Genomic DNA, 16,729 nt, shown 5'->3' with positions numbered 1-16,729 from the left:
TAACGCAGCAAAACAATTTTAAGTATTTCACAAAAACTATGAGCGTCTTGCTTCATTATGCAAAATTGAAGACTGTGTTAAGATTTTAAGTTAAGAGGATAAAAGTTTCAAGAAATATTTACGCCACCGTAGCCTGAAATATAAATTGTTAGACGCACAGACTATTAACCAAGCGGATACCTTCACATTTCAATTTTATACAGGCGACGTTAAAATTGCAAGAAAAATGGACCGCAGTCTCGATTTGTTAGTTTTTGATATCGGAAAATCCGTGATGGATTAAAGGAATGATTGAAACAATTTTAAAGTAGAAATTCACAAAATATTCGCATCCTAGGTTAACTTAATTATATACGTTCATTTTACAGAGATTTTTGTTATCAAGGAAGAGAGACAATTAGTTTTAAATGTCTGTTCATATATGATAGAAGTAAGAAATAATTTCTTTAGAAGTGATAGAAATAATGCGATCTTCCTTCGTGTTTCTTCCCCTTTATTATAGGAGTGCTGAAGAATGAAACTCCATAGTTGACGACACTAATAACATGATTCCTAATCAACTTATTAACTCCGTTTGAAGTGTGAATCAGGCTCGGATTACAGTTTCTCCGGAAAGTCGAACAAGCCTGCGTAAATGAGAAATCGATTGGCAATTTGAATCTATTGACACGAATATATACAAATCTAATACAGCAGCGTTCAAGAAAATTGCATTATATGAAGCGAAACCCGTAAGCGTACTTTCGAAATGTTGGTTAACGCGTTTCACGCCCGCATTTAAATATCTGACACTGTCTCTCAAATTGTCCGCAGTGCCGAAGAATAAAGTACTGGTATTAGCACATAATTTTAACGAAATAATATATCCGCAGCTCGATTTCAAAACTCAGTCTCTTCTTGTTTCTTCAAATGCTCCTCGTTCCATTAAAGAGGCGCTCTGTTATGAATTACCCACGGGGGCGCTAACCGAACAGCGGGATAAATAAAATACACTGGACGCGCATAGACTATTAATTATTCTTCCTACATTTTAAGATATTCATAACGTTTACGATATGATTCACTCATTTCTTTGGTGCCACGTTGCCGCGAAAGTAATAGGTCCAACGAAACGGGAGAAGCAACTTTTTTGCTATCCTGAATAAGCAACAAAAAGATAATAAGCTCTTCATTTCGTTTTCCGTAGCCTTCATACGCGCCACGGAAGCGTAAATCACCTTCTTGCAATGTTTTATTCAGCGCATCGTCGTGAAGTGCCAAAATTTGCATTCTATTTCTTTCATAAAAACTGTTATGGCGCATCCCCATCGTCCGGGGAGAGTCGGAAGTCTAACAGCTGTACCATTTACGACGACCGCGGATCCCCAATTAGCTCTAAAACTGTAGAAAGGAAACTGTGCCGCCGAAGTTAATAGTGTCAGTTTCCGCGCATTCCATTATGACGTTAGATAATGCCACTATCAATTACACGAACCCCGCAGATCCGAAACTGCGTTACAAGTTTCGTAAGTCTCTAACTCGGCCAAGGCACATTAAGAAACGCACAGTACAGCACACTTAAATTGATGTATCCAATATCTCCATATTTGGCTTTTATTAAATGATGTCAGAGATTCCAGTCTGTGTTTAATACTTTTTAATGCCGACCAAATGATTCGTATATACCCGATTTAAAAATGCCAAACCCGTGCGATACAGTTTGATTAAGTTTCAAAAGAAATTATACAAATTTCATAAATCGGGTAATCGGATAAAAAAATTCTCTATAAAGTATGTAAATTAAGAAAGCAACGTTTATTTAAGTGTAGAAAAGGATTCAAACAGAATGATCGATTTATTTCCTGGTACAAAAATTAGCTTGAATATTGCAAAAACAAAATGACCGACTAATTTTCTACTAAAATGGTATCTTATAAAGAAAAATCTATGAGCTCGGTTAGAGTTTTTTCCACGGTGGAGGCGATAGGTTAAATGTCAACAGTTTTCCACCAAAGATTTACTGAACGTTCAATTTTGTTTGTCGGTGTAGTTTTCCTTTATGCTCGCGGTAATGTAGTATATTTACTGAAAAAAACATTTTAGAACGGTGAGAGTAAGAGCTTTCTGCTTTAGGATAAACTTGGATACACTGTTCTGCGATTTTTATTCGCAAAATTAGATAAACGTTAACAATATTTAAGATCTAGCTATGCTTTAATTGTGACCACCGATGTACTTACATTGCTTTTTGCACACGCAAGCTAAAATTTTTTCCAAGAAACAACTTGCCAGGACGAAACTGGAGGTCTTGTCCTTTAAAATAAGCTCAGGTAGATTACCCATCCACTTTTTCTTTCAAAATTGCAGCAGAGTGAACAACGACGATATTTAAGATATAATGATACTGTGATCGCCACTATAGTCGATTTAATTCCCATAGAGTTTCAGTGGTGTTAATAGATCTACCGCTTTATAAAGTTTGAAGAGATCAGTCTGTCGAATTCCATCTTCGCTGATCTAAGCCTTGGATTTCCCGCGGACGAGATGCTTGTTGCACCGCGAAATATCGGTAATTCGTTCGAGACGTTGCTGTTGACAGATCGAACGAGCGAAGAGTATCAGAATTCGAAGAGCCGAATGCATGGCGAACGCGGTGAGCTGTGACAGGACATCGGAGGATGCGGAGCCTCCGGCCACCAGCAAAAAGTCCGGGATCGTACGTAGTCATCAGCAGAGTTGCATTAACAGAACAGTCAAAGAGACAAAAACAGCTGGCACTTTAGCTGTGGTCGTGGGTGGATTCGTGGCGTGTTGGTTACCGTTTTTCATCCTCTATCTGGCCACCCCTTTCATACCCATGAACCCGCCGGATGTACTTATGGCAGCGTTAACGTGGCTAGGTATCTACCATTTCGTACCAACGCGTTCGACGTTATCCAGAACACTGGAACCGTCCGAAAATTCAGATCTTTTATTTTCAAACTCTACGAGCTCGCGTAGTGTTCTCATGAAAGCTTCGCAATCAGACTTGACCGACTACCATTTTACATCATTACGTTGAAAACCGACTACTTTTGTACTCGATTTATTTGCAATTTATTTCGATTCGCAATTAGCCCGCGGATTTTTCCGTGAACATAAATTCTTCTAAACAAATTCGTAAGAACTTAATTTCTTTAGCTTATTAAGCGCTTTGTAATTATTCACTAGTTTCGCGAAAGCTCCACGAGCAAATTTAACCGACTAATTCTCTTTAATTCTTCATACTGGGAACCGTCTATTTTTGTATGTTATTTATTTGCAATTTATTTCGGTTTATAATTAGCTCGCGAATTTTTCTGTGAATATAAATTTTGTTGAACAAACTTTAATTATTAAGCACTTTCGCGGAAGCTTCGCGAGCTTCCAATACTTTTTTCAGTTCTTTAGGGTAAAAACACTCTAGTTTACCATTCTATTCATTTCTGATTCGTTTTAAAGTTGATCGACCGTGGATATCCTCGCAAATATGAATTCCTATGAATAAATTTGTAGAAAAGGAATTTGTTTGTCTTATTAAAAGCTTTGTCATGCAAGCTGGTACAGCACTTCCGTGGAAGCTCCACGTGCAGGCTTCCTTTGCTAGCTTTCAAGTTCTTCAGAGTGGAAACACTGTGTTTTTTCTATTCTATTTATTTTTAATTTGTTTCAACGTTTACAGACTGCGGATCATTCACTGTGTATACGAACATTTATAAACCATTTCATGGTAGAAAAATTTCTTTACCTTGTTAAGAGTTTCTGCATATTTGCAATAGAATGAAGTATACTGTTCTAATCTCCATATGTTTCTCTTACATAAGCTTTATCTTGTTACTATTTCAAAATGCTGAGAAATGTATGTGCCGTAAAGTATGTTTGTTTAAAATGTCCAGTAAAAATTGATCTAAAAATATAATTGATATTATATACATTATTACGATAATATATCATATTAATATTAATCCCTTGCTGCACTTTAACGAGTCATTCAAGTAGATGTCTTTGCTTCATCTAAGAAGTCAATACGATTGAAAAAGTTCTAATCGTTGCAATTGTAAAGAGTATGGTACAGCAAGGGGTTAATAAGTTTACGAATTTTTAGGTAAAATGAAAAAATTCTACATCAATTGCACGAAAAAGAAATTAAAGAAGAATGTATTTCTTGTTCTTTGGTTTGATAAATTCATAATAATATATCAATAAATGCATAAAATTCGCAGTCTATCTATAAGTATTAAACATCATGCTCTTCGAAAATACTACACGAAATCCGCAGTCTAGGTAGAACTATAAAGTGCGAACGTTCATTTGTTTCCTAGTCGTATGGTTGTAACTTTCGTTTGTTAATTCCAGGCTGGATCAATTCGGCGATAAACCCGTTCATCTACGCGTTTTACTCGGCCGACTTCAGATTAGCATTTTGGCGACTTACATGCCGCAAGTGTTTCAAGAGCAGAACCAACTTAGATCGCAGCAATCGAAAATTGGCGGTTCCAGCAAACGGGAAGAAAGAAACTTCGAGAACGTGAAGACCAACAAGCGAAAGCTCCTCGACCACTGTGATTTATCTAAGGCCTAGCGCGCACAAATGATCCTTCGCTCTTAAACGGTCAGTTTTCCTTTTGGCCCTTGATACGGCGAATTAGTTTAACGACCATGGAGGTGATACATGTTACGAACCAACCGGCCCGGAGCTCTCAAAAACTTTTAAACACACTCGCGCGTCAAAAAAATTTGAAAAGCGAAAACAAAATTTAGCCTGAATTTGTTCTATACTTATCAATGCAAGCATTTTCCTAGCACCGGACTTATTTCCGCATTCAGCAACGAAATTGACTCCCCCTTACTGTACACGACTACGTGCGATAAAAAATGAAACATGTTTAATAGGTTGAATAAATTTATTATGTCCAACGTTTATCTCTTTCAGTGAATCACTCCTATCCACGTTACAAGAATTCGATATAACGTGTAAAATTTAGTTATATCGCGGTAGAACAAAAGTTATAACAACAAGATAAGAGACGCAGATACATGAATATATTAAACAAAACAAAATGATTATAACCCTGAGAGTCTCCAAAGTATAATACCTTCATCCTCGAATCGTTCAAGTCCGATCTTCCTTTTGTATCATCGAAAGTGACAGAAATATTTGCAGCGAACGATAGAAATAAGACACCCTGTCTGATAATAAAGAGTTATTCGAACCTCCATTTGATCAGCGCGAATAGTATGGACAAAGAATGCAGTACAATTTAAAAGTATCTGAAACAATAGTACCAATTTCCCGACAATGTATGGTGGGGTAACAATACGCTTGCGGATTGCGGATAATAACCCGCACAGTAACCCAGTTGCCGGTGGACTAAACCCCAACAATTTGCATGCCCTAGGCTTATTGCGATTCTATTGCAAGAACTGTTAAGTGAACTTCCTGAAGCGTGCGAATGACATGTCGACAACATTAATTTACATGATTTCACCAAAATTTAAAGTATTTCATTCGCAGTTCAAGAACCATTCAACAGGCAATTAAAATAAATAATGCGAATTTTTATTGTTCTACGTGATCTATTTTTGCTATAAAGGTTCGTTTATTTCATTTAATTATTTATATATTCATTTATTTATTTATCTATTTATTTATTTATTTACCTATTTATTTAGATAGTATTAGATAGATATATATTTATTTATTTATGCGAATGCTCGCAACTCGTCAAATGTTTTGTATTCGAATGAACTTGAATGCGTAAATAAAATTTCATACTCGCATTGTAGGATCTAGAATAAAATAGTAGATTATAGAGATAGTCTTCCTTCGTCACTACAAACACTGTACTTCCTATATTTATTAACGCATGAACGTGCGTCTACGTCTGTAAATATAGAAATTATGCAAGTATACGGACTTTATAACATTCTGGAACTGATATTTCACTACGGAAACCACCAAAAACCTTTTCTGTTCTTTTTTCTCTTTTGTTGGGCACACTAATTACACGACGCCCGGCGCGTTGTATCGTCGTATCATTGTGGCTCGGCACAATGAAAAATCACGCGGTTGCGCCATTACCAACGTGATTTCCTCTCAGCTTTGTAACAAACAAAACAAAAATAACCTATTTAGTTTACGCGGATGTAAATAGTAACGAGCAGCTGAAGAGATCTCAACGGAAATCCATTATAGAATTCCTAATAACGGAACGTCGATTGTAAGGAGCGAAATAGAAACATAATTTTTCAAATAAATAGAAATTTATACAGTGTATTCTTGAATTCAGATCTTGAGTGTATATGAATTTCGAGCGCAATAAAAATACTGTAAAGAAATTAGTATAGTGCTGTAAAGTGTGAGACAATGTTTATGAAACACTACGAAATATGTAAAACGAAATGCTATAATAAATTGTTTTGTATGGATCAACGATTTCTATGGATTTCTTTCATTAAATTTGTCACATTCAGCTTAATTGTTTCGAGGTATTCTATATAAACCTGATTTGGTGTAACTAAATTGTTACTCTGCTTGTGTTGAAAACATATAGAGCATCGAATAATTATTATATAATTATTATATTATTATTTTATATTGTTGCAAGTACAAATGACTCTTATTTGGGCCAAATTTAGTATTCTTAATCTCAAAATATTCTTAATAATTTTGTTCATAAAACTCATATTAGAATTTTCTTATTACACGATGAAAATAGCGCAGTATAAAGCAAATATAAATATTTAATAATACAAAGTTTTCTGTGTAGCATAGAAATTCAAAGATAGAAAATACTGAAAGAGTTGCTTTTGTTTTCAAAACGTTGCTAATAATTCTGGTTATTTCATCCACTTTTAAAATTCTTATATCGACGTTTAATCGTCTCCTTTTAAATTAAATGTTCCAAAAATATAGAAATCGCTGTACTCATCTAGCAGTGGATTATCTGAATTAAATCGTTTAAAAAATCTCACAATAGCGCCATCCTACGAACTGGTAAGGCGCTTATATCGGTAAGCATTTGTTACCAACAGTCGATTCATTTTAAAAAGTGATAATTGTGCCATCTAACACGGTTTTCTAGTATCAAAACTTTTATATTTAATTGCAAACGGTCGTTGTTTTTTTTTAAACATCTGACTATTGATAAGAGTTGTTTACCAGTGTGAACATTTTTCACCTGTGTCAAATGGCGCTATTTTGAGATTTCATGGGGATTTTAGTTCGAGTACTTCACCGCTACGTGGTTATAGTGTTCTTATGCACGTTGAGAGTCTATTTTTAAAAACAGTAATTAGTAATAAAATGCTATTATGGAAGTTTGAACTACATATAGAGAAAATGCAACAGAATTATTAGATACATTATCAAATCCAAATCGTTAATTTCGAGTAATAATACGCACAAAGTCAAATGTATATCTCCCCGATGCCTTGAACATATTCAATAAATACAGTAATAAACGATTCAAACTTATTTCAACAATAAATGTTATCAATATCGAATATAATATCGAAAATAATGTATTCTGCGGATTGTCGATAAATGTGAACTACCTTAATACAAATGTTACATGATTTGGCGTTTTCGGTGTCTAACGTCTACCAACTTTAAGACGCAAGTCGCAGCCATTGAAATCGAACTTAGTATTTGTGATCATGGCGCGCGGTAGTAGTGCAGGTTTTGACAGGCATATTACGATATTTTCGCCAGAAGGACGGCTTTATCAAGTGGGTAAGTTCTACAAAATCATTTTACAAATGTCAGTAATTCATCCTGAATTATTTTATCGACACCATTCAATTATTCACTAAGAAACAAACCGATTCTTAAACCCGGAATCATGACATGGCGTGATCTGCAGTTTTGAACTTACCGACAAATTATTTACGAAATAAATATTTTACAGAATATGCGTTTAAAGCAATAAATCAAGGTGGTTTGACATCCGTTGCTGTTAAAGGAGCCGACACTGCCGTATTTGTGACTCAGAGGAAAGTGCCTGTAAGATAACCTTCACTAACTTATTATTTCTCAAATTCCCTTCCATTCTAATTCGTTTCTGTTATCTATTTAATATATACTTTTACCTACAGGATAAACTGCTTGATGCATCTAGCATGACACATATTTTTCAACTTACTAAACATATAGGATGTCTTATGACTGGCATGATAGGTGAGTAAAATTACTGTAACACGATATTTGCAAGTACTAAAGTGTACTTTCTATTTTAGCTGATAGTAGATCTCAGGTGCAACGTGCTCGTTATGAGGCAGCACATTTTAAATACAAATATGAATATGAAATTCCTGTTGACGCACTGTGTCGTCGCATTGCTGACATCAGCCAAGTGTACACGCAAAATGCTGAGATGAGACCTCACGGATGTTCTATGATGCTTATTTCATATGATAAAGAAAAGGGTCCCTGTGTTTATAAGACGGATCCCGCTGGATATTTCTGTGGCTATAGAGCGATCTCTGTTGGTGCTAAACAGACCGAAGCTAATTCTTATCTTGAGAAAAAATTAAAGAAGAAACTAGACTATGACTATGATGAAACAATACAATTAGCTATTACATGTTTATGCACTGCTTTATCTGTTGATTTCAAACCAACAGAAATTGAGATAGGTGTGGTATCAAAGGACAACCCTAAATTCCGGTAATTATCATTGGAGTCTATTATTAATTACATTATATAGAGATATTATTTGATTACAACCGATTTTTGAAAAAAAATAGACCACCGCTCTGAACGTATTTTAGATGTTTTCTTTACAAAAACAAACCATAATTAGTATATTTTATTGTTTCAGAACTTTAACAGAACAGGAGATTGATAAACACCTTACTGCAATTGCTGAGAAAGATTAATAATTTTATGTATAATTCGATACGAATAAATGTCATGTCATACTTAATATACTTTTTTACTTCAATACTTTTAGATATTCTAGGAAATTATATAATTGTTGACAGATAAATAAATTATGCAGACTCCTGGCTTACATGAAAAACTTTATTTCCAGTGCATTGTCCTTAAAGTAAATTGAAAAATTAGAAAATTCATAAAAAATTATTTGCCTGATGCTGTTGCCAGTGGATTTCGTAGAACTAAAATAACAGAGTCTCCTCTTAGGAACATTTTGGAAATAAATCTGTCTTTGTTCACTGGTTTAGCCTGTAAAAAACGATCACAAAGTTTCATGATAATATAGGTATTTCAGTCACACAAAATAAACTACATATTTGGTTACTGCACCTTCTTCTTTCCTTTGCCAGTACGAGGAAGTTCAGTCCACATTTCTTTTACATTTTCCAAAACCATATTACAATGCCTATCAAATGCTTTTACTCTCCCCAATAATTTTTTATTGTTTCTACAATTAATTAAAACTTGAGTGTTGTTTTTCACAGATTGAGTCAAAACTGAGAGTGGCCCGGTGTTGAATTCTTCTTCTTCTCGTTTTGCCAACTCCTCTGGAGTCATCTCAGATTTTGGTTTCGTTAAAGAAGACCTGTAGGAAAAGAAATTTAAAAAAAAAAATTGTAATGAAATAAAATTAGGCGATATTTAATATAATTTATAATTACGTTACTTATTTAATTGTAAATATTAATTATTGAGTATTATAATTCTCTTTGTTACAAAATAAATATTTGAGAACGTAATTTAGAATAAACGATTGATTTTTAATTAGCGTGTGATGATCAAATAATTAATGTTTACAATTGGCAACTAGCAGCTCATTTCGTCGATCAATTAAATCAATCGCAGTTTTTACGATTAAAAATATTTTTGTAAAACAAAAAAGATAGTTATATAGTAAATATTAGAACCCAAACAAACAATGGAGGTTATCTTCCTTTCATTACAAACGTGCATTATTACGATAGAAAATATTAACAAAATACTTACATTTTGTACTGTTTTTCTTTGAATGGAAAGAACAACGAAAACTTTCTATTAACCGCTTCTTTTAGTCAATATATATGGATTATTTTATCAAAGCTTGACACAAAACACTTTGTTGCAAACGTATCGTGAACGTACTTCTTTCGCTTGTGCGTGCTCTAATATGTAGTAGGTTATGTTTTGCAAATTATTTTAGGTCGTATACAATACATATTTGCATGTCCTAAAAAGGTATTTAAAGGTAATTTCAATGGATATCAAAAATCTAATTGTTAATAAAATATTTTCATATATTTATAAAACATGATTTTTTGTGAGTGCTAATACAAAAATAAACATTGTGTACATACACTTGCAATTCCTCACATTAATACATGTATTCGTATTAAAAATTGTTTCCTTCGGAATACAATAATAATATTTCAACAGTGTTTCACGTTTCTCTATAATTTTTTAGAACTCAAGTGCATACTATTTCATATATTCTTCACACATTTTGTATAGATTACGAAATAATAAAAAATGAAAACGTCTCGCCAGAAAAAAGCAAGGAAGAATCTGGGATTTTTTATTAATAATTTCAAATTTAGAGCACCGTTTCAAATTCTTATTGATGGTACATTTGCATTTGCTGCACTAGAGGTTTGTTTAAATTCACTTCACTAAAAAGTTACAAAACTGTTTACAATATTAATTTATATTTTGCTCCTACATAGAATAAATTTAATATACAAGATCAATTATCAAAATATTTTCAAGCTGAAGTTAAATTATTAACAACATCATGTATAATTTTGGAGACAGAGAAACTTTGTTCCATTTCTAAAACCATCACTGGTGCTATGCAAATCGTTAAACAATATCCTGTACATAAATGTGGACATGATAAAAATTCGATAACTGGAATGAAATGTCTGAAATCAATGGTTGGGAAAAATAATCCGTCTAGGTACTATACATTTTTACACAGTATTTGTAACTAATCATATTCATTACTGATAAATTTTTCTTTAATGGCATATTTTTTACTCTATTTAGATATATTGTAGCAACACAGGACAGAGAGCTTCAAGAATTGTTAAGAAAAATTCCAGGTGTACCCATAATATATTTACACGGTAAAGCTCCAACCTTAGAAGCTCCATCACAAGCAAGTCATGATTATGCTCAAGGTGTTCGTGATGGACTAGGCATGAGTGCTTGGGAAAAAGAAAACATTAAAACCTTGAAAAAAGCAGCTGGCTTAGAAAGCAAAACAGAACAAATGTTGAAGAAGAAGCGGAAGAGAGGTGGTCCCAATCCGCTTAGCTGCTTAAAGAAAAAGAAAAAGATACAAGGAGGAGCTTCAAGTAACAAAGCAGGAGTGCTATCTAAAGAAGTGAAGAAGAAGAAGAAAGTTAAGTTATCTCCGCATGTTAAAGAAGCATTACTTAACGAAATAAAAAATCAGAAAACAAAAATCAAGACGGATTGTTGAAGATTATGTATTTACACAAACTAGATATAAGAATTTACGTAAATAAATTTCATTTTTATTCATAATATAATCGTCTTTCTTCAATTTATAAAATTAAAATAATCAGAATGGTATTATGATATATTATTACTAACAAAAGATGAGTTTACTTACGAATATAAAAGATGTGTTAAACTAAGAAGCAACTCTCATAGCGTAGCTAAGGCCAATGTTCCTCGTCTTTCAACCACCGAATCGTATCACATATTGGTGAAACGTATTTAATAGAAAAAATAAACTATTACACAGGATATAATATACGAAACAAAAACTATGGGTTTTGGGAAGACCTAATTGGATGGATGAATGAGAATTATTTGATTTTGAAAACGTTAAGGAAGTTGCTCCTTACTTTAATGTTAATGATAAAAATGTTACTCTTAAATACATAGAATATCACACAATTGTTTCATCTCTATCTGATAAAGAACACGATCTATTGGAAACGAATGTGACATTAAGGATGTTAGTTCAAGAGCGCACGAGCAGCCATTGTCAGCATTTTCATACGTCGAATGGAACTGTGATTAGGATTAGCTGCAATGAATGTAGTCAATTGACTTTGTAAATTCATCAGAACTGTACCCATATGCTCTCGTGTAACTGGATCATTAGAATCCAAGTTTAATATTGCTTCCTCCAGCCACCTACAAATAAAGTATCTCTCAAAATGTTTTCAAATATTCATAAAATTAAATGCGTATGTTTTTAAAGAGAAGCTTTACCTGTGCTTGAGTTCTGTACGGTGTCCTAAGTCTGCGGATAGTTGTTGCACAAGTGAAAGTATTACAGGTTGTTGTAAAATACATCTAGGACTCGGATCTGGTCCTACCGAAGAAAATACTCGGGAAGGTTCTGTTTTTTCACAAACTAATACTACCAAACTTAAGTCGCTCGCGCTTAAAGCTTGTTGAAAAGCAGCATTGAATTGTCCTCTCGCGAGAAGGGACATGACCCGTAATTGAGCATCAGCAACTGCTGGTACTGGTATAGCAGGAGTAGTTGCTCTAGAACTGCAAGACAGATTTATTAATTGCAGTATGAAGTACTAATTTCGATGAATACAAAATATTCTTACTATTAACAATTGGACTTCTTATAGATTAAAACAGATATAAAGCTCTGCGTAGATTACCGTGCGTTTGTTATCTCGTTCAGTTGATGATTTAAATTATCTCTAATAGATTCTCGAATAGTGCGCAACGTTCCTTCTTGTAGAGTAGATAATCCTCTATTTAATTCTGTTTGCAATTCTTTATGAACTAATCCTGTCAAAGCTTCACTCTGTTGTTCGTTTCGTTGTTGATATTGCTTGTCTGTGATTGCTTCCATCTTTTCAAGATCTGCAAAAATATTTCAATATCAATTATCTACACAGATACACTCCATCTTCGTAAAAATTAATATTAGACACACTGAATATTTATTTAACATGTATGAATTAAAAATTCATTCTTACATTCTCGTGTACCTCTAACGAAGGCATCTTGGATCTGCTTGAACATCGCTTGGAACGCTTTTTCCATGCCAGGCAGAAGAATGTTTGTAAAAGTTTCCTTAAATGCAACATCCAATGCTGGTTTCGCCGCGTTCGCCGCCACTAACGCGAGTCCATCTTTTACATGAGTGCTACTCAACACCTCAGTCAAATTCTCTTTTATAATTTCATTTATCCGTGCAACATCTAATCTCAATTGGTGCTTTAATGGTTCGACTGTCTCTTTAATAATACGCGGTAATGCTGTATCAATTTTATCTATTAACATTGTTTCGAGTGCCATTTGATTGTATAGTGTTTGCTGCTCTAAAGCATTATGGTCATCAGCTGCCCTAGCTAAAGCAAATTCTACTTGCTCCATGATCGGCATTGCTAGCCTCAATCTAGCGCATTCTGCACGCAACTCCTTCAATCCTCGCCCTTGTTCATCGAATAATGCCATAACAGTCTCTAGTTTATCTAGTATCTCGCGTGTGTTTAATTCATTTGCAGTTTGCCACGTATTTTTAATATCTGCGGTACTGAGTGTTGCAGATTTTACATCGTCTTTCAATTTTTTCTTTTCTTCTTCTCCCGAGTAATTTTCAACTTCCTGCATCGCGTGCCTGCTTACATCTTTCAATAAAACCATAGGAATATTAGACCAGTCTCCATCAGTCGCGTTGACAGCTTCCGGCTTGTTTTCAACCTCTGGTTCTTCATCTAGTTTCGTCAGAGCTAAAATTTCTCTGACTTCTCTGGATGGACTGCTACCGCTACTAGCTGGAGTTTGTTCCTCTAATTCGCTGGTAGCCAATGGTGGTTCTGTCGCATTTAGAGCCTGCACAGCTTGTGCTAGAGAGGGACTAGTAGACACGACCTTGCCCAATTCTGGGCTACCAGATCGAGAATCTAATTCGCTGTTTTCCTTTTTAGCTGGTGAACTGAATGCGTCAGGAGTCATCAAATTTAATCCAGTATTGTGATTCGCAGTTGTCTCCATTGTGGCAGATAGTGAACGATCCTCTTCACAATTCTCTCCTACAATTCCGTTATGATTAACAGTGTCCATCTCAGGTAGATCCTCGGAGTAGTCCAATGAATTATGACTGAGTCTGGCCATGAGTCGTTTATTGCTCGTCAAGTCAGACTTGAAAGCAATTTGGCACTCTTGTAATGATTTTGGTTGGACTAGATACATTTTGATTACAAGCTGTTCCTCCTCCTCTTCACCAGGCCGTAAGTCCTCTAATGATTCGCTAGTAGGTCGTATCTTCCGCATACCAGCATCAACAATGCCGAAGCTTAGTATCGGATACGGTAAAAGTAATCCCGATATAGTACTAACGGATGCTAACGATTGTTCACTATCTTTTGTAAGACTCAATATATACAAAACTTCGTTGAATATGTCTGATAATAAAAGGTAGCCAGCACTGGGATCTAAAGCGGCTTTTAAAACAGGTAATTTGCCGGTGGAAGGAGTTGGCGCAAAATTGATAGTTTGCAGACAAGTCCACAGTTCACAAGACCAAATTTTTAACTCCGTATTGTTATCACACCCTGTTATGGCAAACCTCCAAAACTGTACACTGTAAGTTAATAGATTTTTATAAACAGTTATTTGACTGTATTTGCGATAAAGTTCCTACTACCCATGCATCAGACGTTAGTGATATGAGAAATTGTTTAATAAACATATATAATTACCAGTTTCTTAAGACACTTACTCAGGATGATACGTTTTGTGATCGTCTAGGAAGAATAAACACGAAATAGGACGTCCATTGTGTGGTCTCCAATGATGCAAACAACGTGGTTGAGCTTGATCGCCATGAGAAGTCTCATGCGAATAAACTTGAAAGAATTTTACTTCCCCATCAGAACTAGCCGTGGCTAAAGCTGTGCCATCTGGACTGAAAGTTGCTTCAATGATTCTACCAGTATGTTCATCAATTTCAACCATGCCTCCATTTTCCTTTGCTGCTGGATCAGTTGCCTATCATTCAGTCAAACAGTTGCATACTTTGTTCGCTTTTGTATGGATTTTATAATCTGTAAGTAAGGTTCACATTCACCTCTATGGATTTGAATCTTGATGTAACAGTATTAACTGACCACAACTCTGCTTTTGAACCACGAGTTAAAACTAACAGTTTCGACACTTCATCTCCATCAGACATTACATCTTCAGGAATATAGGGGCACCATATTACACGATGGTAAGTATTAGAATCTGCATCCACGCGTAACAATAAAGTGCATAACAATTCAGATGGTGTTGATTCAATGCTATGTATAAAAAGATTTCCTAAATAGTCAACGCATGCTAGAATAGCATTTGATACATGTGCAAAAGCTAGATCTTGTATTGGTGCACACATTCCCCTTAGTAAAACTCTCTGTTCCAATTCTGGATACATAACTCTTACACCTCCTCCATTACCAACTAAACAATTTAAGTATATTAGATTTATGAATGAAGATATATTCCAAATTTTCAATTAGAAATGAGTTACCTATTAATCCATATGCTAAATATTTTCCATACATATGAACAGCCAATAGCTGATTCGAATAAAGACTAACATCCCACGAATAGTCAACAATATTTTTTAACTTCACCTTTGAACTACCATGATTGTGACCTCCAGGTAAAGGTACAATAGTAACATCATTACCATATAATTCTACCGAATGTTGGTCTTCTTGTCCACTGAATTCTCTACACATAAATATAATCGTAAATTACTGAACATAGTATCAACGAAATATTGATAAATAAACGAGTTAACAAATGACACTTGTAGAATATAGATAAGATGATGCACAGTAGCCATATTATTTTTTTATTCTGAGTGTAGTGTACTTCAAATATAAATGAGAGAAAACATTCAAATGTGTAATACGAAACTAAAAAATTATATAGAAAAATACAGAAAATTATCAATAGAAATGAAAGACAGGATCATATCAATGGTTTATTAAGTACTTACACTGTTTGATTACAGTGAAGATGCCGTAGGTTATCTTCGCCTGTTTTGATCATTTTGCCGAATGATATCGCGTGTCCTGAAAAGTGGCAATGTTAATGGACGATACGAAATCTAACCGGTGGCACGCCTGATAACGATATACATATTTTGCCGGTCTCATCTCACCTTTCCTCTGCAAAACTTGCCGGGATTAGGAAATCGTGTCTGACGATTCGCCGTCTGATGAAATGAACGACGCGAGTATTACCGTTTCATCTATGGGGCTGTATAACAAATCTCATGAACCATAGTTCAGTAAAATTGTCAAAAGATGCCTAAAATGTTAGTCGGCCATCAGCCACTTGTCAGAAAAACAGACCGGAAGTGTATCCACGGTATTTTATATGGTCACAGACAAGAATACCTTGTCTACGTCACGTTTCACGCTGTGTGGTGCTTCTTGTGAACCATGCTTTAATCATCAACTGATATCATAAAATACATTAATGGGTCCTACTACTGCACACCTCCAGGCCGCAATTCGATTCGTTAGCGAGGGTCAATATAGAAATTTTCTTTGCTTCGATTACTTAGCGATTTACTGGTGAGGAAATGATACCGCTACACTAAAAGAAAAATAAAGAAAACAGCGAGTAAGCAAGAGTGCGCGAAATCAACACAATTACCTGTGGAGTAAGATAGTCGACGAAGGATGTAGCTTGTCTCACTTTGCCATGCTTGCGGTCTTACTCCTTTCGCAAATCCATTCAGTTGGCGCGCCATCAGAGGCACGTGGCGCGAAATTCGATTTTTAAAGAAGCTTCAAATAACAAAGTCTGTTA

The 16,729-nt window shown here is 34.8% G+C and overlaps 5 protein-coding genes across 10 annotated transcripts in view; 3 read left to right on the top strand and 2 right to left on the bottom strand.

The window, feature by feature from the left end:
* The window catches only part of LOC144475826 (putative G-protein coupled receptor No18), a 30,239-nt gene extending 25,370 nt beyond the window's left edge, over positions 1-4,869 (top strand). For both annotated transcript variants that reach the window (XM_078192133.1, XM_078192134.1), the window contains exons 6-7: positions 2,579-2,879; positions 4,354-4,869. In XM_078192133.1, the coding sequence (XP_078048259.1) occupies positions 2,579-2,879; positions 4,354-4,529 (477 nt within the window). In that variant the 3' untranslated portion in view covers positions 4,530-4,869. The remainder of the gene's footprint in view (positions 1-2,578; positions 2,880-4,353) is intronic.
* A 2,740-nt stretch (positions 4,870-7,609) lies between these two features.
* LOC144475840 (proteasome subunit alpha type-6) lies at positions 7,610-8,924 on the top strand. The gene is made up of 5 exons (XM_078192160.1): positions 7,610-7,732; positions 7,908-8,002; positions 8,095-8,176; positions 8,236-8,665; positions 8,820-8,924. The coding sequence occupies exons 1-5, from the start codon at positions 7,657-7,659 to the stop codon at positions 8,875-8,877; spliced, it is 741 nt and encodes a 246-aa protein (XP_078048286.1). The 5' UTR covers positions 7,610-7,656; the 3' UTR covers positions 8,878-8,924.
* Positions 8,925-9,008: 84 nt separating this feature from the next.
* Smd2 (small ribonucleoprotein particle protein SmD2) lies at positions 9,009-10,060 on the bottom strand. The gene is made up of 3 exons (XM_078192161.1): positions 9,923-10,060; positions 9,266-9,521; positions 9,009-9,184 (listed from the first exon to the last, which is right to left on the bottom strand). Coding segments are annotated over exons 1-3 (363 nt in total). The 5' UTR covers positions 9,925-10,060; the 3' UTR covers positions 9,009-9,079.
* LOC144475839 (rRNA-processing protein UTP23 homolog) lies at positions 10,038-11,460 on the top strand. Of its 4 annotated transcripts, none has more exons than XM_078192157.1 (4): positions 10,038-10,160; positions 10,424-10,561; positions 10,636-10,868; positions 10,958-11,460. In XM_078192157.1, exons 2-4 carry the CDS (start codon positions 10,442-10,444, stop codon positions 11,394-11,396), a joined length of 792 nt encoding a protein of 263 aa, XP_078048283.1. In that variant the 5' UTR covers positions 10,038-10,160; positions 10,424-10,441; the 3' UTR covers positions 11,397-11,460. The 4 variants fall into 4 exon arrangements, with proteins under 4 accessions (XP_078048283.1, XP_078048285.1, XP_078048282.1 ...); XM_078192159.1 differs by having other exon boundaries at positions 10,047-10,087; XM_078192156.1 differs by having other exon boundaries at positions 10,053-10,160; positions 10,377-10,561.
* On the bottom strand, positions 11,430-16,288 carry Ge-1 (Enhancer of mRNA-decapping protein 4 homolog Ge-1). 2 transcript variants are annotated; one of them, XM_078192155.1, is made up of 9 exons: positions 16,074-16,288; positions 15,909-15,984; positions 15,432-15,637; positions 14,991-15,361; positions 14,643-14,911; positions 12,907-14,504; positions 12,571-12,778; positions 12,161-12,448; positions 11,430-12,082 (listed from the first exon to the last, which is right to left on the bottom strand). In XM_078192155.1, the coding sequence occupies exons 2-9, from the start codon at positions 15,959-15,961 to the stop codon at positions 11,902-11,904; spliced, it is 3,174 nt and encodes a 1,057-aa protein (XP_078048281.1). In that variant the 5' UTR covers positions 15,962-15,984; positions 16,074-16,288; the 3' UTR covers positions 11,430-11,901. The 2 variants fall into 2 exon arrangements, with proteins under 2 accessions (XP_078048281.1, XP_078048280.1); XM_078192154.1 differs by having other exon boundaries at positions 12,895-14,504; positions 16,074-16,287.
* Between the last annotated feature and the right edge of the window lie 441 nt (positions 16,289-16,729).

The sequence above is a fragment of the Augochlora pura genome, chromosome 10 (assembly GCF_028453695.1).
Source record: "Augochlora pura isolate Apur16 chromosome 10, APUR_v2.2.1, whole genome shotgun sequence".
In the NCBI taxonomy this organism is placed as follows: domain Eukaryota; kingdom Metazoa; phylum Arthropoda; class Insecta; order Hymenoptera; family Halictidae; genus Augochlora; species Augochlora pura.
Note: the sequence above shows the minus strand (reverse complement) of the source record. Positions and strands in the feature narration are given on the sequence as shown.